The following is a 24,207-nucleotide window of genomic DNA, read 5'->3' on the forward strand; positions in this document are numbered from 1 at the left end:
GCGGAATTAGCCGCTCTCGGCCTGAACTTTGGCGGAGCACGAGGTCGTGGCCAAATTGCCAGGCCATGCTCGGCACCGGAATGTTTGTTGGCTTTTTGGGCTTTTTGTTTTAATTGAAACCCGTACGAAATGGAAAATGGAAAATGGACTTTCAACTTACCAGCTTGGTAAATTAGTCGCAGAGAAAAAAAATTATTATTTTTAGCAAACTTATGTTTTAATATTTTAATGAATATTCACATTTAGAAAACTTTAGAAAACTTAATTTATTTTAATTCATTAAAAAAATTTAATCTAAATAAATCCTAACATCTTACATAAATGCGTTTATAAATGCTTCTTATTAGATCCTTAAAATCTAGTTAAGAAATCATTATTTTGCAATATCACTTTTATTACTATTACTACTTAGTGGTTAATTTTTTCCCCTGTGGTAAATATATCTTTGCTGTGGCAGACTATTTCTAATTTTGCAGCGCGAGTACATTACCAGGGCATTCGGGATTTTATGGCGGGCCAGGCGGTGTCGAAAATAGCGCCAGCAAGTAACCGCGACTGGAGAGCGATGACGACGGAGACGATGCTAGCCCGATGTTGATAGCTTTTTGCCAGTTGAAGTTACTTTCTAATGCTGCAGACAACGGATCGAAACGGAACGGAACGGAGGATGAGGATGAGGATGAGGATGCATTGCACACGAAAGTCATAAGCGCAACCGAGGCAATTAAGTTCGAGCGACAAGTTGCGCCGCTGGAAGCCAGGAAACTCCGTCGATGTATAACTGGGCGGGCGGGGCTGAGTATGAGGGCGGGGGTGTGCAGCTGTGGCGGCTGTTACATGTTTATGGCTCGAAACGGATCGCACGTAATGGGATTTGCGCTGAGCGACAGCGATAGCCTGTGACTGTGACTGCAGCAGCATCAGGAACAGCCACAGTAACAGCAACAGCAAAAGCCAATGCAAAAGCACCAGCATCCAGCAACACCGCACAGATGCTGCCACAGATTGAGGCTCGGCTTTGGAGTCAGTGCCACAAGTGCAGTTTCAACTCCAGCGCCTCAATAAAGCCGATCGCATTACCAATTAGGCGTGCACACTCGGCTAAACAGCCGCCTCCTTCTGGCAAGTGGAAATTGAATTAGTTGTCGCTGCATATGCGTGACTTAGCTGCTGGCCTGAGCTCCATGAACGAAATGCACTGAAAAAATTAGTCTAACAGGACCAATTTTCATTTATATTAGATTCGAAGCATATGTATGTATGTTAGCATTCTAGTATAATTACAATAGTGAATAAGTTAGTGTTTTTAAAATGATGGCTATTTTTTCCTCAGTGAATAGCCTGCCAGCTAGGGAGCAACTAGCACCCTGGTTTGGGTGTCGCCTCTGTACGTATGTATATGTAAACATTTTTTACACTTTGCCACATTCCTGCGTCGTGCGCATAAATCAGCCAGTGCTCGCCTGTCAATCTGCAACTGCGCCATCGATAGCATCAGGGGCATCGGCGAGGCGCAGTTCGGAGGTGCTTTTAGCAAGTGTTCAGCAGCCGGCTGGGTGTGCGCCTGGTTGTGTCTTAGATTTCTGTGCCAAATACGAATAATGACCAACGAAAGGATCCAGTTTTTTTTCTTTGATGGAAAACATGTTCACTCGCCTATTGGGCAAATGTCAAAAACAATATGAAACTATATGTATCATTTTAAAAAATCACAATTTAAATATGGCTGTTTCTTGTAGTTATGATTATAATACCTATACTTAATCACGTATACAATTTTCATATAAAAAAAAACTAATAATTAAAAGGAAAAGTGAAAAAAATTACAATTTTGGACCTATTTGGGTGAATTAATTAGCCGACACGTATCCCATGTCTTTCCCACGTAGCGCTGCCAGCTCCGTGAAAACCAGATGCGCTCATTGATCAGGTGAGAATGAAGATCCCCCAGGGCGGGCACCAGATGGAATTGTCCCTTGCTTACCCGATATGTAAGCACATTTGTTATCACCCACTATGCGAAAAAATATATATTGATTAAAAAGGACTTTTAACGAAGCGAAATAAAAGCCCTCGAAACTTACCGCCACTTTGTATGTTCGCTGCAAGTTCCTCATGCTTTCATGCAGCTCCAAAAGCAATTCAAACATCTTACTTTTATTTTCAATCATTTGCAGAGTAAACGACAGAGAATCAATAACAATTAGCTTGATCTGAAAGCTTGGACATTATGTTACCAATTCAATATTTATATAAACAATAAACTACATTTTTATGATTTTCCAGGTGCCTGTGGCAACTCAAAACACTGGCCATTAACTGAGCTTCACTTGAACATCTGACGTAGTAAACATTTTTAAGCATTTTAAGAGCCTTAAAGTCAGGTACTTTGTGAGCATATTGCCTTTCCAACTCAGTTGCTAGTTCTAAATAAATGAACCTTTGCTTTAAACATAAATATATTAAAAAAAGGACTTACATACGTAGCAATCGATGGGGATTAAAGTCTTGCCGAGTATCTATAAATAAAGCGCTGCCCTCCAAGCCGCCAGCAGTTTTTGGTATTTGTACATTTAGACAAAGATTCAGGCTAAAATATTTAATCTACTATATTATAATTCAATAATTGAAAACGTAAGACATACCACATTTGTGTTTTGCCGGTGCCAGAATTTCCAATCAGTTCAGTAATATGTCCCAATGAAATTCCACCTCCATAATTTTCATCCACACCTTTGATTCCTGTACATATTTTGTTTGGTTCTTCTTGCATTAAATCCCAGACGGAGGTCTTAAATATATTTAAGTTTTTAAGAGACCCAGATGGTGTTTCCATGCCGCCAAAAATCAAATGTAAACAATCAATCAGCTGTTACGTAGGAACGCAACTGGTTTTAGAGATGGAACTTTTGTTCGTGATGATTCTTTTAAATATTTCACAAGCACCAGTTTTTTATCAAAATGCCCAGAAATATGCAACATAAAATGTATATTACTTTTATATGCCCATTATACGAATTTAGAAAAGAAATTGGTGGACCATTTAAAACTGGATAAATTTGCAACATCGTTGGAATTAGTCATCTTCGACAACCTCATTAAGTCTACGATCTTCTCTGCAAATAGGTGAAAATCGGTGATTTTCCGTTGTAATCAGGTTCACCAAACCCTAATCCGAAAGGCATCGTAATCAACTCGAAAACTAAACCTGGAGTTTCACAATACTACCGACCCCTAAACTTTTCCCAATTCATCTACGGCCAAGATTCATTCATTCATGGTCCATACTGTTCGAAGCTATGTTGAAATATAGGCAAACATAGGCATTCATTGAAATATAGTGGCAACTGAATCACCGATTTGACCGAATGTCTCCGAAAAACTTTTGAATTCTTCGAAAACTCAACGTAATTGGCCATATCAATTTCTGCCCTATATCTCCCGGTATAGAAACCCCAAAGAATAGGCTTTTCCATTTATATTCTCGGTGAGACTCAATCTTTTAAAATACTTCAATATAGTGCATAGAAAATTCAACTAAATACGAAGTCTTTTTTATTTATTTTTTTTTATATTGATACTATTTGAAACTCTTCCAATATGTATTTTATACCCCCAATCTTATCTTAAATAAAAAAAACACAAAAATCAAATAGTTTATGACACTTTCTAGTTTCCATTAAAATCAGTACTTTTTTGGAATTTCAAGTCAAGCACACAAAATCAAAACAAAAAAAACGTATAAGAAATGAAAATAAGCTTTCTTTTAGTTCTTCCAAGATGTTAAAAGGATGGGATTCTGTTCGAAACAGAAAAGCCTGTGACAAATTTTTAGATGGCTCGACGTGGAAAAAAATCTGCAACGATAAATACTACAATGAAGTTCTAATACGTTACAAAGGACAATTGGTGAAAAAGGGTGAACCCTATACGGTTTTTAGCATTGTAAATAATCAAAAAGTAGATTTAATGGTATTTTTTCTCATTGACGAAGTTCGCGACTGCAACTTGCTGAAAGTGACCAGTATGAATAAGTTTCAGTGCATGAATACGATGGGTCAGAAATTAAAGGACATAACTACGAAGCAAAGTCTTTTGGCTTGTTTGCCCTACAGGTTTCACTTAGCTGAAGAATTGTACTATCATTGCGTTAGTGAAGAAGCGCCCAAGGAGATGCCCCAAAGCACAATCATGGGCGATGAAAATCATTCTACGATACTCTACTATGCCAATATTTCAAAAAGGTTGAATGAACTTCGTCATGTGACAAATAATCGTTTAAATGAAGCAGAAGATTTTGACGGAGAGCCTACAGATAAAGCTTCTGTATATTCCACAAGCATGATTATTTTAATACTTTCGGCATTACTCTTAATATTCATGTTCTATAGGATTTAGTCTTTGGCTGTAAAATAACAAGAATCTTTGGGCTTTAAGTGAAATATAACGTGCAGTTTGACGATTTAATTTATGTTACAATTAATTTTCCCATTCAGAAAATCTTCCTGCTAGAAACAATCAAATTTCTGAAAAAACTAATTACAAAGTTGCCTTCATTTACTCTTTTGAATTTCCTTACTTTTTGTAATAGTTAAATAAACTATAATGATTTAATTTAACTATATTGGAGAATATAGTACAAAAGTAAAATTGCATAATATTTAATTGACTTCGCCATGGAGTATTGGAGTCTTGGAGCCTTCGAGTCTACCAAATTGCGGAAAAATATGGAATCATTTTTGCTATCATCATCACGGGTGTTAGCCACTACCCAATCTCGGTAGAAAAATACATCGGTGGAGACCTCACTAAATTTAGGGGAGCCACAACCGAACCCAAAGGAGACAAGTCCATACAATTTGTTATCACAAAATATAGGGCCCCCAGAATCCCCCTTGCAAGTGCTCACTTCGAAGAAACTTGGATCACCCAAACAGATCATAGATTCTGGAGCAAACGAGGAGAATTTTTTGCACCTTGACTTTTGCCGAACTATTAAATCTACATTAAGAATCTCTGCTGGCATAGGTCCATTCTAAAATTAAAATAAAAATAATTAAAAATCAAACCAGAGAAGAAACTAACCAGTATAACTCTTCCCCAACCCAGTACGGTGCACCCCAAGTTTGTGGTCGGTGGTTGGTTGGCCAAAGGGATCACGCCGACAGATGGACCCAGAATAAGGTCTTTGCTTAGGAGCACCAATCCAAGGTCATAATTGAGACTCTCAATATGTTTATAGTAAGGATGAGGTATAGTTTCCAATCCCTTGATCACCTGAGTGGTTTTGGTTTTCTTGGTTTTGTTAGGAGTTCCGGCCACCACGGTTATGTCTCTACCGAGTAGCAAATTTTTTCGCCTACAAACCAAAATGATCCAGAAACAATTACGAAAATCGCCGTGTTATTTTTAAAACATACTCGTTGAATAGACAGTGGGCAGCCGTGAGAATAAATTTCTTGTGAATAATAGCTCCTCCGCAAAAGTGGTTAGCTCCAAACAAATGTGGAGGATCATAAAAGCGCAGTGACACAACGTACTTAACCAAATTATTTTGAATAGGACGATATCCACCGGCTATCAAGATTTCAAATTCAGAAGCATCAGGGGTATTGGTAGCTTCCCGACGCTCAATAGCCGGCTTTGTCGCCTTGTCATTCTGTACTTTTATGTGCCCCCACGCGGAAGAACTTAGGGAATCCCCACTCTCTTCCATTGGCGTCAATAAGGATGACGGTTCCGGGGAAAGACCGGATAAGACCAATATTATATGTGAAAACACCAAAAACATATACACAAGTAATTTTGACATACTCATTTTGAGTCAATAAAATTAAACAAAGCAAATACTTAGAATTGAAATATACAAAATTTACAGTCAAGACAAATTTGAGCAAGTATTTATAAAATGTTAAAAGGTTGGGATTCACTTGAGAACAGAAAAGCATGTGATAGATTTATAGATGGATCAATTTGGAAGAAAATTTGCCATGATAAATATTACGAGCGAGTATTAAGACTTTACAGAGACAACTTGGTGAGTTTGGGAGAATCTTATGCTATATTTCAACTTGAGAAGAGTGAATACAATGAAATGATGGTATTTTCTCGATTCGAAGAAATAGCCAATTGCGACTTTATTAAAGCGCTCGGTATGAATAAATTCCAGTGCATGAACCAGCTACGCCAAAAAGTGTATGATCTAGCTACGGGTCGTAGTGTTTTGGCCTGTTTACCCTATCGGTTTCAATTAACGGAAGAATTGTACTCGCATTGCGCTCATAATAACACGCTCGAGAGTTCCGAAATTAAGTCTACGCTACTGTACTATGCCAATATTGGGTATGAGCTGGATAAACCTCGTAATTTTGACCTGTATGGAAAGGCTGTTAGGATTCGAGGTGAACCTACAGACGTAATTTTATTCCTTTCGGCATTACTGCTTATAATACTGCTACGCTTTTGGACTTAGTCTTTGGTTCTAATAAGTGCAACAAGTTTCGTATTCGATTGGCAGAAATATTACAAACTTATTTTGAACATCCATGGCACTTCATTAATATGGGAGAGAATAAAAATCCTTATTTTTATTCATAAAGGTAAATTAATGAAATCTTGTTTCTATATAAATTTTATATATTTTATAATTTAAAACAAATTGTAAGAATTCCATCACATAGTTGTCTTTATTTTCAGTTTCCAAACATTTGATGACAAATATTTATATCCTTGCAGAGGGTATTATAATTTTGCTCAAAAATGTGAAACGCAGCGATGGAGACATCTCCGACCCTATAAAGTATATATATTCTTGATCAGGATCACCTCCTGAGTCGATATGAGCTTGTCCGTCTGTCTGTATCTACGCAAACTAGTCTCCCAGTTTTAAAGCTATCGAGTTGAAACTTTGCACACATCCTTCTTTTGTTTGCGGGCAGTATATAATCGACTATATCCTATAGCTGCCATATAACTGATTGATCGGAATTGCTATAACCTTGCTATTTTTAAAGATGCTTGAGGCTGGTACCAACATTTTTATCAAAAAATTGATTTAATGGTGAAATTCATATAAAGATCGGAATTCACATTCACATAAAGATCGGCCAGGTATAAGCTGCTACCAAACTGCTAGGATATATCAACTTCGGCTCCGCCCGAAGTTATCTTTCCTTTCTTCTTTTATTTAAATTTTACTTTAGGATATATCAACTTTGGCTGCGCCCGAAGTTATCTTTCCTTTCTTCTTTTATTTAAATATTACTCATAACGTTATCCGTTACATTACTAACACGTTATACAAAAATACAGACGCCATAAATTTTACTGTCTTCCCTTTGAAGCTGCGGAATAATGAAGGCGGACTTCCGGAATAACTTTTCGGCCATAGGCCCCGGGTGCCGGGCTCCAGCCAATCCCGAAAGTGAAATACATCAGTGTAGACCCCACTTGAGCCAGGATATCCACAACCACGCCCGAAAGAGACAATGCCATACAAACTTGAGTCACAATATAGTGGCCCTCCAGAATCACCCTGGCAACTGTCCACTTCGAAGAATTTTGGATCCCCGCCACAGATCATACCTTCTGGAGTCCATGCGGGCATATCTTCGCATAAGGCCTTTGAACGCACTTTTATGTCAATATTTACAGCTCCATCTGGAGAAGGTCCAAACTAAAAAAAAATGCAAACTTTTTGGAAAGTAAACTAAGCACATAAGACATCGAACCTGGATAACTCTTCCCCAACCCACTACAGTACAGTCCAAGTTTGTAACCGGTGCTCTGTGGGCTAGAGGGATAACGGCGACATATGGACCCAGGATAAAGTCTGTATTAAGAAACACCAATCCAATGTCACACTGGATGACCTTTTTTCGGTTGAAACGGGGATGTGGTATAAGCCTCTTTGCCTTAGTCATCTGAGTGGTTTCGACCTCCTCTAGCCTGTTGGGGGTGCCTGCCACCACCGTTACATTATCAGCATCTATCAATTTTCCTGATCTACGGGAAAATCCAATATAGAATTTTAAAAACAGTATATGAAATACGTATAAATGCCACGTACTTGAATAGACAGTGGGCAGCTGTAATAATACATTTTCTGTGTATAATGGCTCCTGCGCAAAAGTGATTGTCCCCAAAGAATTGCTTAATTTTATAATATCGCAGTGATACAGTATGCTTCAAAAAATTATTCACTTTTTTTCGATATCCACCAGTGACTAAGTACTCAAATTCAAATGGATCCTGATCCTCCTTATTCCGCGCTTTTACGGACCTCCAGCCGGATGAACTCGTTCCATTCTCTCCGGCGGGCGTAATGCAGGATGAGGAAAGTTCTGAGGGAAGGAAGCCGGAGGAAATCCCCGATAGGACCACGTCTATATGGAAAAATACCAAACATAAATATACAAATAATTTTGACAAATTCATTTTAAGTTTAGTTTCTCAATAATAACAATAAAATGAAAACTGTTTTTAAATAATAAAAAAAAATAATAATTTATTCTAAAATTTATATAATTTTAACATACAAACAAGTAACAAATTCTCCAGCGCGTACTTGAAAAGGTTCAAAGAGTTGTCAGAAAATCGATCACCTAGCACAGTCAGCTCCATGATACCATAAAAATAGCCTCGTCATTAACATATCGTTTGAATTTTAGTGCTGTAAAGAATCTTTTTGTGACACGAATTTTTAAATAAATTTAACCCTTTACTGTGTATTTATACAGAAGTAAAATTTATAAATACCCCGATATGTAGCAACAACGCAAATGAGCCTGGCTTTGATCAAGGTATTCCCCTCAAGAATAGGATGGAAATTGGCCAAGAAGTAGCCATCGCTGAGGGCCATATTGTCCTTCCATGCATTTATCACAATATTTTGATGGGATGTGGTTAAAAATACTTATAATGTTACTTGACTATTTAATTTAAAATTATTGTAAATTACATCAAAAAAATTATTGTACTATAAAAATAATTTCAATACAAATCGGGAAGTAAAGTTCGGATCAAGAATAAACTTAGAACTTTTCATAGGAAAAATAATTAATATCAATTTTAATTTTTAAGTTGATTTTGGTATGGTACATAAATTTTTAAAATACAAACCGTATTTTTAAATTTTTTTTATACCGTTTTCAGACTTTCGTCTGAAGCCCATAGAAAATGCGTGGCCCTCCCATTAATGGACCGATGGTTATTTTTTTGCATGGGACTCTTGGATATCCAGGACAAGGATATTTCGTCCGAAGACCGTCACTTATCATTAATCCTATCGTGCGAATGTATTTTGAACATTTTATTAATTATAATATAGTATTATTAATAACCTGAATTCATGTGCTTAGGAGTTGTATATAGTAGTCGTGTATAACTTTTAAGACAGATCAAATCATCATTTTGTTAAAAATTTACAAAATTTTCCGTTTTTTAAATTTAAAAAGAAAATTCTGAAACAATGAGTAATCAGCCAGGATGGGGGAGTCTTGTCCAGAGGAAATACTGCCAAATGTTTCAAACTGCACGGTGGATAAATCAGTGTTCTAGTATATATCCAGATTTTCTTTTCAAACGATGGAGGGGAAAATTAACAGATAAGAATACTGCGTATACAGTCTTTAAAAAGAAATATGCTGACGACTTGCTGGTAGTTTTCGACCATGAACCAATAAGTAAATGTGAAAATATTTATTGGACTGGCATCCATGAATACATCTGCACCATGGGCGGCACTGAAACAAAAGAAAAAACAGCTAACAGCTTGTTAGCTTGCTTGCCATTCACATACGGTTTGGCTGAAGATTTAGCTAACTATTGCAAAGATAAACTTCAAACAGGCTGGGGATGGGGCTCCATTTTAGGAATTGTGACAGGAAGCTCTGACTTCCAAACCTTTCTCTATTGGAACCAAGGACAAAGCCGTTTGCAAACAATTAAGTATTTTAATTTAAAGGAAGAGGAAAAGAATGACTTAAAAGATATCAGTACTGATGGAGGCGTAATGATCGGTTTTGATGGGCTTTTACTAATCCTTCTGGTGCTATTTACGATGATTTTTTTACTCCGGCACATCCAAAGGGATATCTGAACATTCCTGTTTGCACATATGGCATTTCGCCTACTATTGATGGTCCATTTTCTAAGTCTCTGAATACCAAGATTATGGCATCATTTGTATAAATTGTGTAAATGACTTGATTGATAAAAATATATATCGATTTTTTCTAAAAATCTATGTTTTTTATTTTCCAGATTTTAAAGATTAAAGCAACTATGTATGTATATACCCCCTCAAGGCTGGCTGTTGGGTCTGAGAGGAGTGCGCAAGCACCCCGCTGCAGCTAGCTGGCTATTTAAGTGGTGAAAAGTAAAAAATATGTAGATGCACTTAGCACCGACAAATTCAAGCCATTCCCTACAGCTTCTCCCTGCAGTGCCCTACGAAATTTTCCCCGCTGCCGCATCCTGCTGCTACGCCATATTCTGAACAGATCTGGGACATTCATTTACTGTCTTTTTTTTAACGTTGTTTTTATTTCTTGAATCTTTTCTTTGGGAGACTAACAAGAGGTTTATCAAATCTTATATTTTTAACTTAACTAACAGTCATGTTGACTGATACAGAGTTAGACGGCCCTACAAATCGATTGCTGGGTTGGAAGCTTGTTGCGTCGCAGGCTAGAAACCCAAGTCAATCCCTGAGCGAGGGGATTTGGGTGCGAAGACAACTTTTCTTTGTAGGACTCTTTTTGCTTCTGAATTTCGTCTTTCACTGCGAGGATGCCCAGATCCCGGTGGATGTTTTCGTTGCGAACATACCAAGGTGCCCCAGTGATAGTTCTCAAGATTTTTGATTGTGTGCGCTGTATGATGTCTATGTTGCTGCTGCTCGCGTTCCCCCACAGCTGGGAGCCATACGTCCAGATTGGCTTTTAGACTGAATCGTGAGTTTATGATCCAGTGGAGGCTGCTGGCTTTCAGTTTTAGGTGCACCTTCTTGCATTCGATGTGCTTACGCCAGGTTAGTCGTCTATCAAGGTGGACGCCAAGGTACGTTACTTCGTTAGCTTGAGGGATCTGCATACCGTTAAGTAAAAGCGGAGGGCATGTTTGTCTATTTGTGGGGATATCCGCAGTATACAAATATATAGACACATATAGAAACATATAGACACGGGCCGAGTGCGCTTCCTTGTGGAACTCCAGCTACGATGTTGTAGTCGCCCGAAGTAGCTGCGTGGCATCTCACTGAGAATACCCTATTGTAGATGTATGATTCCAGTAGCTTGTGCATGAGTCCATTAAGCCAAACTCGGTCGAAAGCTTGAGATACGTCGAGATACGTAGCACTAAGTATTCTCGCTGTTCGAAGGCTGAGCGTACTTCGGATGTTCACTTGCTCGATGGTTCCATGGTTTCTTCGGAAGCCAAATTGGTGTGCCGGGATAATTTTGCAAGCTTCCAGATGTGGTATTATTCGAGTTAGCAAGCATTTTTCAAAGACAAATTTCAAATTTAGACAAACAAGATAGAAGGCTTATTGGTCTGTACGATGACGGTGTTGTGTGGCCTTTTCCAGGCTCGGTATCATTATAATGATGGATTTCTTCTACTTCCGGCCGGAATGAAGGTGCAGTTGACTGAGGGTCTTTAAGTTGGACGAGATGGATTCAAGTAACTAATTCTCCGGCTCCTGTAAAAGGAGCTCACAAAAATCCCCCAAAAATGTTTGAGGAGGGCGAAGAAGCAATCGCGTATTTCTTGACACTTTGGTGGATTGGAAAGAAATTAAAGAGAAAGAAATTGAGAAACTTTTTTGTAAAGAACTGAACAAATTATCTGAAAAAGTACGTATATTTTCAGTTCACTGATTTTATTTAACGTTATATATAACTTGGTCTTATATTTAAAACCAAAAATTTATATAATATAGTGTAATAATATGATATATGTAAAAAGTAGGACAGCAAGTGTGCTTGAAAATAGGTCGGATACAGGCCATGCCAGTATGCGCATTGGCCCTGGTCCTCTAGAATCACCCATATATCTATACAATAAACTATCCATTTTAGATTCGGAAAGAAAGTTGCGGTGATAGTAGAGATCCATGTAAGCCCCGCCATGGCTGGGGTTACCGCAGGCCAAGCCATAAGCCACTATTCCATACACCGTATCGCCTCCACAAAATAATGGGGAACCAGAGTCATATAGGCAGGCGTCCACTTCAAAAAAGTTTGGGTCGTGGGCACAGAGCATCCCTGAAGACTCCCAGCTGGGGAGATTAGCGCATGCACTCTGTTTGAGTCTTAATGCACCATTAAGAAATTTATCTGCAATCGGACCATATTCCACGACTGCTCCCCAGCCAACGACCGTGCACTCCATACCATCATGCGGCGGATTCCTTGTTACTTGAGCAACGGCAACGCCGTAAGTCAAAATCAGCTCACTCTCCAACAGAAGTAATGCCAAGTCGTGGTTTCTTCCCCTATAGTCGGGGTGTATAAAAAATTGTTTTACCCTGACAGTTGTGGTGTAGGTGTCCATTAGAAGTCTTTTCGGTGTGCCGCCCACAACTTTCAAATCTTCAGGTTGTCTTAGCTCCCCACTTGCAGTTTTTGTTTAAAATAATTTAAAAAAAATTATTAACAAAACTAGTTCAGCAAAAACCAAAGGATACTAACCCAATCTTAACAACGTGAGCAGCGGTCAAGACGAATTGCTTGTGGATGATAACGCCTCCACCGATTATATTGTCTCCAAACTGAGCCCCAAATTCTTTGTATGTCACAAACACTGCACACTTGACGAGGGATGTGTCATCTGTCGTATAACCACCAGTGATCAAGTAATTGAACTCCGAATCACCTCGAGGCTCCTTGGGTGGTGCTCTTAGAAAATCCGAGTGTTCCGCTGTTGTGGCCTTCTCTGCTAAGAAGGTCTCATTCCTATTAATGGAGATCGCATGTGAGTATCCCGCGTAAGAGGTAAACGCAGATGAGGTTTCAGAGGGAAGGTAGGCCGAAAAATCCCCCGACCCACCGATGTCAAATATTAAAAGCTGTATGATTAAAATAAAATATATGCATAATTTGGAAGTACACATTATAAAATTTAGTCTGATGACTCCAAGTCACTTTTTAAAATGAATTATATTGTAAATTGTCAGGCTGAAAAATTCTCCATCATTATTCAAATTATATGACATAACATTCGATTGTTAGTCCCCTAAATTTATTTTTTTGATTATTTGAAAATCGAATTTTTATACTCTTGCAAACATCCGAGTCTTTAAAGTATATGTCGATGCATTTTCGCAAAAGTAACGTATATCAAACAACAACTTTACAATAGTAAAGTTAAACTAATAGAAGAATAGAATTAAATCTTTGATTTTATCGAAACAATAGTGTTTATGCAATCACAGCGATTGTGGCACATCATAAAAATATCATAACAATAACATAACAATATCAATTTCGCTTAAAAGTGGCAGACCCATACTCCGATACTGATAGATGCGAGTAAATTCCGCACATTGGACTCACAGGGAAATCCGTATTAAGCATGCCCCGAGTTGGACTGACAAATTTCACTTTGTCAGATTGTTTACTGTTTAAGTTTCATTTTGGATACATTGAAAACCAAATCCCCAGAACGAAAACAATAATATTGTTCCTTCAGTCAAAATTTTTAGTGGATTCGAAAAGTAAATAATTTTTTACTGCACTCTTACGATGTCAACTGTTCAACCGACGCCAAGAAATCAGATAGAATGCGACAGAGTTGTAAACGGCACCACATGGACGAAGGTCTGCTCCGCAAAATTTTTTAGTGAAGTCAATATTACAAATAACAAAATATTTAATGGAGATCCGTATACATTCTTTAAACAATCGGACGACCTGATGGTTCTTTTCCAGCTTGAGAGCATCGAAGAGTGTGATTTGCTTGAGATAATTGAAATCAATAATATGAATTGCTTGAAATCGGATGGCGCCTTTTTAAAAAACATTGAAATAGGGGGTAGCTTGATGGCCTGTTTACCCTTCCGTTCCGCCTTCGACACTCTAGAAAGGTTGTTCGGACACTGCAGAAACAGTTCAATGCCATTGGGTAACCAGGAAAGGGATTTTCTGTCCGAAGACGAAGAAGGGATCTTCGTCCTGTACTATGCCAATGGGGAAGAACGTGAATTTTCGATGAAAATGAAAACAAACGAACCGAATTGGGAATGGATTGAACGTGGCTTGGAGAGCACAGGATCCTTGTTCACTTCCGATTTGATTATCTTGGTCCTTTCGGGGCTGCTTTTAATATTACTTATGAGCCGTTGGATTTAATAGTTTTATGATCTACATTAATTATTAAAAATATGTGTGTTACTAATTTTTGTGCCTTGTTTTTAGTACTTTAGAAAATTTGGAGTTATGAATGCTTTGGTAAATTATGCTAAATGCTTATGATATAATAGCCCTAACAGTTTTAAAACAGCTCCTTTAGTTTAGTTACAAACCTAAAATTGGAAACAAAATTTCAGTTTTTCCAAAATTTTTCAAATACGTTCAGAAAAATTGACTAATAAACCAGGATGAGTGAGTCTTGTTCAGAGGAAAGACTGCCGAAAATTTCTAACCGCACGTTGGATAAAACAATGTTTCGGTCAGTATCGTGATTATCTTCAAACCAGATGGATAGGAAAATTGACAGAAAGGAATTCAAGGTAAGCAGTCTTTAAAATGCAAAAAGCTCCCTATTTGCTGGTCGTATTTGACAAATGATTCAATCAATCAATGTTACAATATTTATTGGAATGGCTTCCATGAATACACCTGTGAGATGGGCAGTACTCGAAAAAAAGTACAAACGGATAACAGCTTGTTGGCTTGTTTGCCATACTCATACCGTTTGGCAGACGATTTGCTTGAACATTGCAATGCAGGTAGCTGGAGTTTGAGCTCCATTCTTGGCTTTATGGGGAAGAGACAAGCCTGGCAACCCTTTCCCATACCAGCCCATTCCAAAAGCTAAAACATTTTGGGGAGCGAGTCATAATGGCAGAAGTTAAAACTGAGAGACTAGTTAACGTAGAAACAGACAGACGGACAGATGGGATGCTTCTTTCGACTCAGGAGGTGATCCTGATCAATAATATAAACACTTCATAGGGTCGGGAGTGTCTCCTTTTCTACGTTGCACATTTATGACCATAATTATTATTTTATGAATTGACAGATAGCTAATACAAATTACTACTAAGCTAATTAATACTATTTTTATTCAATTTTAACGAGTTGAAGCACTGAGTTTTTAGTCAGATTCAAAATTTGGAGTTGTAACAACAAAAAAATTTGCAAAATTTTCGTGACAATCATGGGAGATCCACAACTAGTCTATTTTAACTCTGACAAGAACGTGCCGAGCTGCCATACATTTAGAGCCGACCACTGGATAAGGCTTTGCTCCGACCTATATCCAAAAAAGATCCGTTCTCGCTTTAATAACAGACTTGTGAAACATTTGGAACCATTTTCGGTGTTCAGACGGAAAGACGCTGCTGATATAATGGCTGTGTTTAACGTCATGGGCCTTGAAAAATGCACACATGTATTCTTTAAAAGCATGGATCAAATTTTATGCGGGACCCAAAACGGATATCTTCCCGACCCAGTTAAAGCATATGCCAGCGTAATCGCATGCCTACCATACCACCTGCATTTGATCGATGATCTGAGCTCCGTGTGCTTGCAGGGTAGACCTCAAAATTCATTCAACCTTACGAAAACCAAGGTGGTGCAACATAGGACAATTCTTTTCTATAACTTTGGCCAACAACGTTTAAGTGAGCATCTTTATGAAAGCTATAAAGGTATGAACAATAATACTTTTAAAGCCGATGGAGCCGCCGAGTTTCACTTGACTTTTTGGATTTTAATCTTGTCAGTAGTTCTCACAATACTTATACGCCGTTTTATATAACCCCGAGTAGAATATTCAGACACATTTCATGTAGAAACATCAAACAATTCATCCTTTTTACTATTCAATAACAATTGAAATCGACTTAATTTTAATAAATATATAACTTTTTGATGATATGCATTTTATTAGGGGGACCACAAGCCTTTAACATCGGACGGAATGTTAAATAAATATCATTCAATCTCATTGCTTCGATGGCTTCGTCTAGTATGATGACTTCTTAGGATTGACAGTCAGGGATTCGGTATATACCATAATGAAATATGAAATTCGCTTATTTTGACATGGATAATGTCCTGATTCAATACAGTTGCGCTAAGAAGATTGTCGCTTGTGGCTTGCGAAATGTGGCCACAGGTATACTGTAAAAAGTAACAATTTTTTGTATATCTTAAACATTTTAAAATACATCATTGGATTCACGATTCGCTAATCGGAGGGTTCTGCAATGAAGGAAAAATAAAGGATGCCTTGAATTAGATACGCACCCAAATCATTTTGGTTTCCAAATCTCCCCACTCCGCCCGCTTCCGGTTTCCATAGGTCTGGCAATTTACTCGTTTTTTAATTTGACGAATTTTTTCTATGTGCTTCCCTATGTAATGGTGGGGTTTCCCAATCTCGTCACTCCGCCAGTTTCCTGATGCCATAGCTCCACGAAGTTACATCCGAGGAATAGCGCCCTTTTTTCATCGGCGTTTCGAGTACCGAAAAGGTGTCGAAAATTATTTCGCAAGAGTGTATTATTCTTTTGATTTTTCAATATTTTTTTCAGTGTCACTCTTTCATGGTGCAGTAGTCTGAAGTTTTATTTGTAAAATTAAATATTTAAAAAGTAATTTACAAAAACCCAATATATATACCCAATATAACCCAATATATGTAGGCACCGCCATAGTTGGGGTTAGCAAAAGCAGCTATTCCATAAACCGTATTCCCGTATCAAAATAATGGGGAGGCAGAGTTATAATGGCAGGAATCCACTTCAAAAAAGTTAGGGTCGTGGGCACAGAGCATCCCTGAGACGCCCATGGTCATCATGCGCCAATTATATAAGATCAGAAGTCACAACTATACAAACATACATATATTTAATTTTGCATATGCTGGATTCTAAATAAATAGGGTATCTTTTGATGAGTCGGGTACACTAACTTGTAAAATCTAAATTAGAACCTCTTCAAGTATAATTCCGACTTAAAACACTAAAAAATTTGGATTTTAATTATGGCAACAAAGCACAACTAATAAAGCCACCATTCTTTAAAATATTTTAAAATGAGAAGACTTGAACGTACAGAGAGAATGATATTTTCTTTTGACACCATAAATATTTAAAAACAAAAAATTTTAATTTTAAATGGGGCGGGTTTTTTCCCAGACTTTCTCTAGACAATTTGTTATGTTTAATGCATTTTTCAGTAAAAAAAATGTTCTAGGGTGCCACCAACAATAATAACACTAGCAATTTTATCAATTTAAAGTGTAGATGAGGTTGCCAAGTGCCTATGAACTTGACCGGCAGAGAACTTAATTGAAAGCAGAGAACGCTTCAATGTCAGTTTAGTTCTGTTTGCGTTGGCGAGCGGTCATGTGTCCGGTTACCACGATTTTGTTGGGCTCGGTTGTGTTGGTAGCACTGGTCTACGTTTTCTTGACATGGAATTTCAACTATTGGAAAAAGCGTGGAATACCAAGTGCCAAGGCTTGGCCTTTCGTGGGCAGTTTCCCCAGTGTGTTCACCCAGAAGCGGAACAGGGTCTACGACATTGACGATATCTGCAAGTAAACTAAGAATTCATTTTAGATACATTTACTATTGTTGCTATATTATATAGTGAATACAAGGACTCGCACAGCATTGTAGGAGTGTTCAACACGCGGCTTCCACAACTATTGGTTACAACTCCGGAGTATGCGCACAAAATATATGCCACGGACTTTCGCAGTTTCCACGATAATGAATTGGGCTTGTTTGTAAGTGGACTAACAATATTTCCAATTTAATCATCTTCTGGAACGTTTTTTGCCAGACCGACAAAAAGGTGGACAAAATCTTGGCCAACAACCCAGCTGTACTCAGGGGAGATGAGTGGAAAGCGAGGCGAGCCGAAGTAACGCCGGGGCTTTCAGCAAACCGGGTACGTACTTACTAACTAATCTACACAATACTTGGCTACTGATAAAGGTATTGATTTTCCTAATTCCTATAAGTTAACAATTATCAGCAGTACATCAATATATAGGTAATAGTATCAATTTTAACTTGAAATTTTGCCTTGAACGACCTACTTAAATTTCAAGTTTAGACGTTTACAATAATACAAAAGATTACAAATTGAACAACAAATTATTCTTTTTCCCTTAACTTCTTGCTAATATCCTTGCAGATAATCTTCGTACTTACTTTTTATTCCTTTCAATTATTTATAAGGTCAAAGCAGTCTATCCTGTGTCCCAAGATGTGTGTAAAAAGTTTGTGGAGTATGTCAAAAAACAAATCAAGATGGCACCCTCAGAGGGCCTTAATGCCAAAGATCTGTGCCTGTGCTACACAACCGAAGTGGTCTCTGACTGCGTTTTGGGAATCTCGGCTCAGAGTTTCACGGATAACCCAACACCGCTGGTTGGAATGATCAAAAGAGTATTTGAAGGCTCATTTGCCTTTATATATTTTAATGTTGTGGCCAACCTGTGGCCTCCAATCAGAAAGCTCTACGGCGTGCCATTATTTTCCAAAGATGTTGAGAACTTCTTTTTCGACATAATGAAGAAGTGTATTCTCATAAGGAAAGAAAATCCACTTCAGCAACGTGATGACTTCCTAAATTACATGTTAACCCTCCAAGAGAAAAAGGGTCTAGATACCGTGGAGTTGACCTCGCATACGATGACTTTCCTTACGGACGGATTCGAGACAACGGCTGGAACTCTGGCTCACATTCTTTTGTTACTGGCACGTAATCCGGAAACGATTCGAAAGTTAAGGGAAGAGATAGGCACCAAGGAAATGAACTTTGAGGAGCTGAGTGAGCTGCCCTACATCGAAGCCTGCATTCATGGTGAGTTAGAAAAATATAGGTATAGGTATATACATACGTAACATGTACAATAAGCCATACCTATTTCCAGAAACCTTACGAATTTTTCCGCCTACTTTGTACGCTCGAAAGCTGGTATCTGAGACGTATGAATTTGTGAACAAGAATGGTGTTACAGTTAAAGTTTACCCCGGTGATGTCGTCCTGGTTCCGGTCAACTCCCTTCATAAGGATCCTAAGTACTATGAAGATCCCGAAGAATTCAAGCCAGAGCGATTCTTGGAGTCCAATGGTGGATCCAAAAAGTATAGAGATCAAGGAGTATATTTCGGTTTTGGTGATGGCCCCCGTATCTGCCCGGGTAAGTATTTGTCAACATTATATTCTTTGGACAATAACAGAAAAATTATCTTTTCTAGGCATAAAATTCGCAACCACCCAACTCAAAGCGGCTCTGGTGGAAATAGTCCGTAACTTTGACATAAAGGTTAACCCAAGAACTCGCACAGATAATCGTTTTGACGATACCTTCTTTATGGCTGCTTTAAAGGGAGGCATTTGGCTTGATTTTAAGGAACTAAAATAAAATTTCCCATAGATTACTATTAAGCAAATTATTATTATTTTGAGAGTTGCTTGTGCGTTTGAAACCGAGAGTATAAGTACCTCGGTATGAGTTTTTGTACTTCTATTTCCGATCGATTAGTTATATATATATTGCATCCTCCTAGCTTTAAAGAGAACGCCAATGTCCAGTTGGGCAATTTTGTAAAACCCAATATTATGAGAATAAAACAAATTCGAATGAGACCGTTGTTATGTTCACTATCGCTAGTTTCAATGAAGCTTCAATTTTTACAAAAAAATTAAGTAAGCAAAGAAGCAAACCACAAACTGGAGCTGTATATGTGTCGTAAGTACAGCCCACTGCATTGGAAATAAACACATTAAAATAAAAAACAAATAAAATATGAAAAAATAAAAAATAATAAGAACAGCACGATTGCCATCTGAACTATATGTGTCTGAACTATAAAGAAAATAGGGAGAAGCAAACTGATTCTTATCAAATATTTCCAAATTCCTACTTTCAATGCCTACTAATTCAATTATGATTTTGCCAAACTAGTTTGAATGCCAGTGAAAGGATTTCTCATATTTTACGAGTCATAAATTTTTAAACATTAGTCGAAGTTTCATTAACAGAAGTTTTATGGCCTACTCGATATACTCGTAAAGAGACCGCCAATGTGCATTTGGGCGATCTTGTAGAACACACTATTATAAAAAATATATAAATTCGAATGAGAGTTTTGTGTTTACTATCGTTAGTTTCACCGCATGTTTAAAATTGAAGAAAAAATATAATAAGCAAAGAATAAAAACCGCAAACTGAGCAGTATATGTGTCGTAAGTACAGCCCACTGCATTAGAAATTAACAAATTAAGAATAAGAATAAAATATAAAAAATAAAAATGAAATATTAATTAAGAAGTAAAGGAAACTTTGTGATTGTAAAAAAATGTCAGATTCAAAAATAAAATTAAGAGTTCTTAACTGCTTTGAAGGCAGCATGTAACTGAATAGAACCCCTTCTTCTTGCAGGAATAGAACCCCTTTTATACCAAATATTTCCAAATTCCTACTTTCACGGCCTACTTGAATTTCAGCAATTAAAGAAATTAAAAGGCCTACTCAAAATAGTTTTTTCAACATCATTGGTTGGTTGATATACCCCTGGAGTTAAGTAGCGGTTAATATTATTAGATATATTTCGGATCAATAATAGTTATCTTATCTAGGAGCAGGATTATCCTACTATTAATTGTAAATTGTGAGGTGATAATCCAGGAAACTCCAGTGAATACAAAAATTCCGTCATCATCCTGGTTCATTACAGTGTCGACGGATTTAAATAAAACCAACTAAGGGGGTGATTAAATATTACTTAATCACATTTTTGAAGAATTTTGCACAATTTTTCTAATTATCATAAAAATTACTATAACATTTTTATATATAGTAGCCTCTTCGGCTACTACTAAGCAACACCACTAACCATACAACATATAGACTTCTCATTTCATACAACGAAAATGGTTAGTGGCATGGTTAGTGTATGGTTAATGGGCCACTAACTAATAGTGGCAATACAAAGCTATGTGGTTCGTCACCTACGTGGTCGAAACTACGAACCGCGAAAACAAAAAATTATATACTAGTGCTGCCAAGTACACGTATTTGACGGCGCAGTGCTGGAGAACGCTATCTCCTTTTGAAAGCCATATGTTCCATCAGCTGTTCGTATCTCTGCTGTTTTGTTTACAACTGCATTTAACTCTTTGTGACCGTTTTGGACTTTAAACTTATACATAATGTTTAATTTTAAACAATTGGCGTCTCACGCCTACCGCCAGTACGAACTGGTTACTTGCATAAACATGCTGGAGCCCTGGGAAAGGAAGTTAATCAGTGAGTACTTTCACAAAACATAATTTTGCATTACTAATGAAGAATTTGGTTTGCCAGATGGATTCTTCCTCATAATGATGACGCTGGTAATCTTCTCCAGTTTCGTTTATCTGCCCAACTATCTTCAGACCCTGATGCAGTTTGTGACGCCTCTAGCTGGGCATAATTCTGGAGAAAATGTGGCTTATGTCGCTCAAAAAATGGCTAGAAGCTAAGCTGGTTGCCCGTCCTCCCCTTTTGAAAGACAATTTTGATATTATTGTGATTTACTTCGACTGGTCCAAGATCTGTATATATTTAATCGTGCCAAGAAAAAACCGTTTAATCCAATTAACTATGACTTTTCTGTATCTTATGGTCAATACCACGGCCTCCACAATTCGCAGGGCTGATGTGTTGAAAAAAAGACCGACAAGGCCACCAAGAGAAACTGCGGGAAGAAATGGGAGCATTAGAAAAACGTCATTTCAAGGGCTATAGAGCTTACTGAGGAAGTCCAAAATAGTTTTGGTTACTCGTCGAACATAACGCTGGGTGGGTAGCTCCACCAGGGACACTCGGATTTTCGAAAGATCATTCGACGCCTCATCGTCTCTGGAAATAAGATCATGAACATTATTTTCAAAAAAATTGTCTTTTTTTCGTGGAACCTCCTTTTCCACCACATTTTAAAAAAGATATAGAATTACTTACTCATCGGCAGAGTTATAAATAATGTTGTACTCCGGCTCCTCGCAGGAGCTCATACACTCACAAGACTTGCGCTCCGTCATGATCTTGTCACGGATTCTGGTTAAACAGATGAGACCGCGGTAGTCGCAGACGGGTAATGAGTTCCGTCCCGGAACCGCCATGAAGTGGCTAGTGCAGTTGCAGTTCGCCAGCTGGAGCAGCACAGTGCACTCCACAACACAGCTGGAGTAGCTGTAGAACTCATATATGCCCTGTCTATCGGGAACGTGTTCGTCTGCAAATCGGCAGCGTCGCTGTTCCATACTCAGGTCCTGGACACTCTCGTCATTATGCACTTCGATGACGTTAAGTATGAGCTCCTTGTCATGGCCCAGAAGGACTGTTTCACGGATCATACCTTCCGACAGCTGATATGGCACATCGATGGGAGCGTGAACATACAACTGGATATCCGCGGCGGCATTAAAATTGAGATGACCCGGACCCGTTATCCGGTTATTTGTGTACTGAACATGGGACACCTTCCGAGCCTGATGAGAGTTAAAGGAGTAGCATAGTCCGTATTCGGTGGGTACGGGAAGGAACTGTTCACAGCAATCGAAAAGTTCGTTAAGGTAACTACAGTTCACCAGCAACTCCGGGCACTTGGTGCGAAACTGAAAACAAAGAGGGTTATTCTATTTTTATGATCAAAAAGTTATACTAATGAAACTCAATTGTTGATGGTGAAAAATGAGACGAATAGAAAGGATATACAATAATTTAAGCCAACTCACCATTTCTACTAAAAAAGTAAAGTTGGCTGGACACCGAAGCTTGGCACAATCATCGCAGCTGCTGCAGACCCCCCGGTAAAAGGCAATTTCGCTTATAAAATCATCCACGTGCATATCATGTTCCGGGCCGAAATGTGAGTCACTCAAGTCCCAAATTCGTTCGGCATTGTATATCTCACACACCGTAATGGCCGGAAAGGTGGAATTCCAGTTTAGACTGAGCCATAAAGTTATTAAATTCCATATTTGTTTTTTATTTGGGTCACATATTCTGACTTACTAAATTGTATCCAAATTGAAGGAGACCGATGAGGACACATAGCTGTTTAGCATAGAGAGGGTGACACTTCCAACGAAAGGCAACGAGTGATAAAATGTCACCAGATAAAGGATTCTGCGTTAATTTTGTAAATAAAGAAACAAAAGTAGTATAAGATTAGATTTAAATATAAGATCTTACCCCTTTAATGCCAACCACAAGACGCGGGTAAAGTTCATTGTGAACCATCCGATGGAAAAATTCAAACTGACTACCAAAGCTTCTATTTCGATTTCGGTGTGGTATCCTTTCGGCTGTGGGGGTTCCGTAACAATGGAAATATTCGTGAATCCATCAGATTTGTATCTATCATTGTTGTGTCGCATGGCCCACATTAAAATGTATTCATAGCTTTGGTTCTTACACATTTAGTTCAATGCTAAGGTTGACATGGAACAGACATGTCCGATGAGCTTATAAATTTTCATCCTAAGCATTAATAAATCAAATTTATTGGCTTATCAAGGTCATAGTTCATTCCGGCGATTTATTAAGTGAAAAACAAAGCGGTGTGGAAAAACCACCAACTAAAAGATAACTAAGTTGATCAGAGTTGTGGCTATTTCCGTACAGATTGAAATATGTCTTGATGTCATTTCCAGTACCGGGTCTTACGTATATTGTAGTAGGACCCATATCACAATGAACGCCACTTTACTAACCGCAAATTATGGCATACCAAAGGTGTTGGACTTTGAATCTCTCGCAATGAGTCACTGCTATTGAATTTCGATCACAAGATTCAACAACAATATTGGGAACAGATTTTATAAAAAAAAGCTCAAATTCTTGTAACTCAGGCACTAGTACTTAGAAATCACGATTAGGTTGCATGATGTATCAAACAAAAATGTAGAGAAGAATATTTCATATCGCGTAGTTCAAAGGATGACTCATAAAAAAAACCCAGGA

At 38.0% G+C, this 24,207-nt stretch overlaps 7 protein-coding genes and 2 long non-coding RNA genes across 11 annotated transcripts; 3 read left to right on the plus strand and 6 right to left on the minus strand.

The window, feature by feature from the left end:
- Nucleotides 1–1,617: 1,617 nt before the first annotated feature.
- LOC6505928 (DNA repair protein RAD51 homolog 3) lies at nt 1,618–2,887 on the minus strand. 2 transcript variants are annotated; one of them, XM_032449825.2, is made up of 5 exons: nt 2,646–2,887; nt 2,484–2,590; nt 2,269–2,426; nt 2,085–2,213; nt 1,618–2,014 (listed from the first exon to the last, which is right to left on the minus strand). In XM_032449825.2, the coding sequence occupies exons 1-5, from the start codon at nt 2,834–2,836 to the stop codon at nt 1,838–1,840; spliced, it is 762 nt and encodes a 253-aa protein (XP_032305716.1). In that variant the 5' UTR covers nt 2,837–2,887; the 3' UTR covers nt 1,618–1,837. The 2 variants fall into 2 exon arrangements, 1 of the variants encoding a protein (XP_032305716.1); XR_006506968.1 differs by lacking the exons at nt 1,618–2,014; nt 2,085–2,213 and having other exon boundaries at nt 2,292–2,426; nt 2,480–2,590.
- A 764-nt stretch (nt 2,888–3,651) lies between these two features.
- LOC26515098 lies at nt 3,652–4,467 on the plus strand. Its single transcript, XR_001408486.3, has 2 exons — nt 3,652–3,933; nt 3,995–4,467. It is a non-coding gene; the product is annotated as an uncharacterized LOC26515098 (long non-coding RNA).
- A 134-nt stretch (nt 4,468–4,601) lies between these two features.
- On the minus strand, nt 4,602–5,772 carry LOC6505927 (putative trypsin-6). The gene is made up of 3 exons (XM_001964595.3): nt 5,421–5,772; nt 5,086–5,359; nt 4,602–5,035 (listed from the first exon to the last, which is right to left on the minus strand). The coding sequence occupies exons 1-3, from the start codon at nt 5,714–5,716 to the stop codon at nt 4,616–4,618; spliced, it is 990 nt and encodes a 329-aa protein (XP_001964631.3). The 5' UTR covers nt 5,717–5,772; the 3' UTR covers nt 4,602–4,615.
- A 1,453-nt stretch (nt 5,773–7,225) lies between these two features.
- On the minus strand, nt 7,226–8,637 carry LOC26514688 (putative trypsin-6). 2 transcript variants are annotated; one of them, XM_014905441.3, is made up of 4 exons: nt 8,538–8,637; nt 8,069–8,384; nt 7,731–8,004; nt 7,226–7,675 (listed from the first exon to the last, which is right to left on the minus strand). In XM_014905441.3, the coding sequence occupies exons 1-4, from the start codon at nt 8,620–8,622 to the stop codon at nt 7,280–7,282; spliced, it is 1,071 nt and encodes a 356-aa protein (XP_014760927.2). In that variant the 5' UTR covers nt 8,623–8,637; the 3' UTR covers nt 7,226–7,279. The 2 variants fall into 2 exon arrangements, with proteins under 2 accessions (XP_014760927.2, XP_014760926.2); XM_014905440.2 differs by having other exon boundaries at nt 7,576–7,659.
- A 3,226-nt stretch (nt 8,638–11,863) lies between these two features.
- Nucleotides 11,864–13,207, minus strand: LOC26515477 (putative trypsin-6). The gene is made up of 2 exons (XM_014905462.3): nt 12,696–13,207; nt 11,864–12,619 (listed from the first exon to the last, which is right to left on the minus strand). Exons 1-2 carry the CDS (start codon nt 13,115–13,117, stop codon nt 11,932–11,934), a joined length of 1,110 nt encoding a protein of 369 aa, XP_014760948.1. The 5' UTR covers nt 13,118–13,207; the 3' UTR covers nt 11,864–11,931.
- A 2,085-nt stretch (nt 13,208–15,292) lies between these two features.
- On the minus strand, nt 15,293–17,545 carry LOC123257046. Its single transcript, XR_006506973.1, has 3 exons — nt 16,857–17,545; nt 16,482–16,793; nt 15,293–16,355 (listed from the first exon to the last, which is right to left on the minus strand). It is a non-coding gene; the product is annotated as an uncharacterized LOC123257046 (long non-coding RNA).
- A 1-nt stretch (nt 17,546) lies between these two features.
- Nucleotides 17,547–19,844, plus strand: LOC6505594 (probable cytochrome P450 28d1). The gene is made up of 6 exons (XM_001964594.4): nt 17,547–17,778; nt 17,832–17,970; nt 18,027–18,134; nt 18,428–19,055; nt 19,126–19,395; nt 19,454–19,844. Exons 1-6 carry the CDS (start codon nt 17,585–17,587, stop codon nt 19,618–19,620), a joined length of 1,506 nt encoding a protein of 501 aa, XP_001964630.1. The 5' UTR covers nt 17,547–17,584; the 3' UTR covers nt 19,621–19,844.
- A 1,459-nt stretch (nt 19,845–21,303) lies between these two features.
- LOC26515123 (serine palmitoyltransferase small subunit B) lies at nt 21,304–21,837 on the plus strand. The gene is made up of 2 exons (XM_014905450.3): nt 21,304–21,507; nt 21,565–21,837. The coding sequence occupies exons 1-2, from the start codon at nt 21,411–21,413 to the stop codon at nt 21,720–21,722; spliced, it is 255 nt and encodes an 84-aa protein (XP_014760936.1). The 5' UTR covers nt 21,304–21,410; the 3' UTR covers nt 21,723–21,837.
- Nucleotides 21,774–23,927, minus strand: LOC6505926 (sodium channel protein Nach). The gene is made up of 6 exons (XM_001964593.4): nt 23,437–23,927; nt 23,257–23,370; nt 22,977–23,193; nt 22,201–22,856; nt 21,995–22,101; nt 21,774–21,937 (listed from the first exon to the last, which is right to left on the minus strand). The coding sequence occupies exons 1-6, from the start codon at nt 23,661–23,663 to the stop codon at nt 21,774–21,776; spliced, it is 1,485 nt and encodes a 494-aa protein (XP_001964629.3). The 5' UTR covers nt 23,664–23,927.
- Between the last annotated feature and the right edge of the window lie 280 nt (nt 23,928–24,207).

The sequence above is a fragment of the Drosophila ananassae genome, chromosome 2L, assembly GCF_017639315.1.
Source record: "Drosophila ananassae strain 14024-0371.13 chromosome 2L, ASM1763931v2, whole genome shotgun sequence".
In the NCBI taxonomy this organism is placed as follows: Eukaryota; Metazoa; Arthropoda; class Insecta; order Diptera; family Drosophilidae; genus Drosophila; species Drosophila ananassae.

Bases quoted from the DNA above. Each gene is read 5' to 3' on its own strand.
- LOC6505928 (XM_032449825.2), bottom strand. From the start codon at position 2,836: ATGGAAACACCATCTGGGTCTCTTAAAAACTTAAATATATTTAAGACC. The intron at 2,591-2,645 runs GTATGTCTTACG...TAAATATTTTAG, and splicing joins ACCGGCAAAACACAAATGTG to CCTGAATCTTTGTCTAAATG. The intron at 2,015-2,084 runs GTAAGTTTCGAG...TTTTTCGCATAG, and splicing joins AGCGAACATACAAAGTGGCG to TGGGTGATAACAAATGTGCT.
- LOC6505927 (XM_001964595.3), bottom strand. From the start codon at position 5,716: ATGGAAGAGAGTGGGGATTCCCTAAGTTCTTCCGCGTGGGGGCACATA. The intron at 5,360-5,420 runs GTATGTTTTAAA...TTTGGTTTGTAG, and splicing joins GCCCACTGTCTATTCAACGA to GCGAAAAAATTTGCTACTCG. The intron at 5,036-5,085 runs GTTAGTTTCTTC...TTTTAATTTTAG, and splicing joins GTTGGGGAAGAGTTATACTG to AATGGACCTATGCCAGCAGA.
- LOC26514688 (XM_014905441.3), bottom strand. From the start codon at position 8,622: ATGGAGCTGACTGTGCTAGGTGATCGATTTTCTGACAACTCTTTGAAC. The intron at 8,385-8,537 runs GTATGTTAAAAT...TTTTCCATATAG, and splicing joins GGAGAATTTGTTACTTGTTT to ACGTGGTCCTATCGGGGATT. The intron at 8,005-8,068 runs GTACGTGGCATT...ATTTTCCCGTAG, and splicing joins GCTGCCCACTGTCTATTCAA to ATCAGGAAAATTGATAGATG.
- LOC26515477 (XM_014905462.3), bottom strand. From the start codon at position 13,117: ATGTGTACTTCCAAATTATGCATATATTTTATTTTAATCATACAGCTT. The intron at 12,620-12,695 runs GTTAGTATCCTT...AAAAACTGCAAG, and splicing joins GCTCACGTTGTTAAGATTGG to TGGGGAGCTAAGACAACCTG.
- LOC6505594 (XM_001964594.4), top strand. From the start codon at position 17,585: ATGTGTCCGGTTACCACGATTTTGTTGGGCTCGGTTGTGTTGGTAGCA. The intron at 17,779-17,831 runs GTAAACTAAGAA...TATATTATATAG, and splicing joins GACATTGACGATATCTGCAA to TGAATACAAGGACTCGCACA. The intron at 19,056-19,125 runs GTGAGTTAGAAA...ACCTATTTCCAG, and splicing joins CATCGAAGCCTGCATTCATG to AAACCTTACGAATTTTTCCG.
- LOC26515123 (XM_014905450.3), top strand. From the start codon at position 21,411: ATGTTTAATTTTAAACAATTGGCGTCTCACGCCTACCGCCAGTACGAA. The intron at 21,508-21,564 runs GTGAGTACTTTC...TTGGTTTGCCAG, and splicing joins CTGGGAAAGGAAGTTAATCA to ATGGATTCTTCCTCATAATG.
- LOC6505926 (XM_001964593.4), bottom strand. From the start codon at position 23,663: ATGTGTAAGAACCAAAGCTATGAATACATTTTAATGTGGGCCATGCGA. The intron at 22,102-22,200 runs GTAAGTAATTCT...TCTTATTTCCAG, and splicing joins ATTTATAACTCTGCCGATGA to AGACGATGAGGCGTCGAATG. The intron at 21,938-21,994 runs GTAAGCTCTATA...TTCTTCCCGCAG, and splicing joins AACTATTTTGGACTTCCTCA to TTTCTCTTGGTGGCCTTGTC.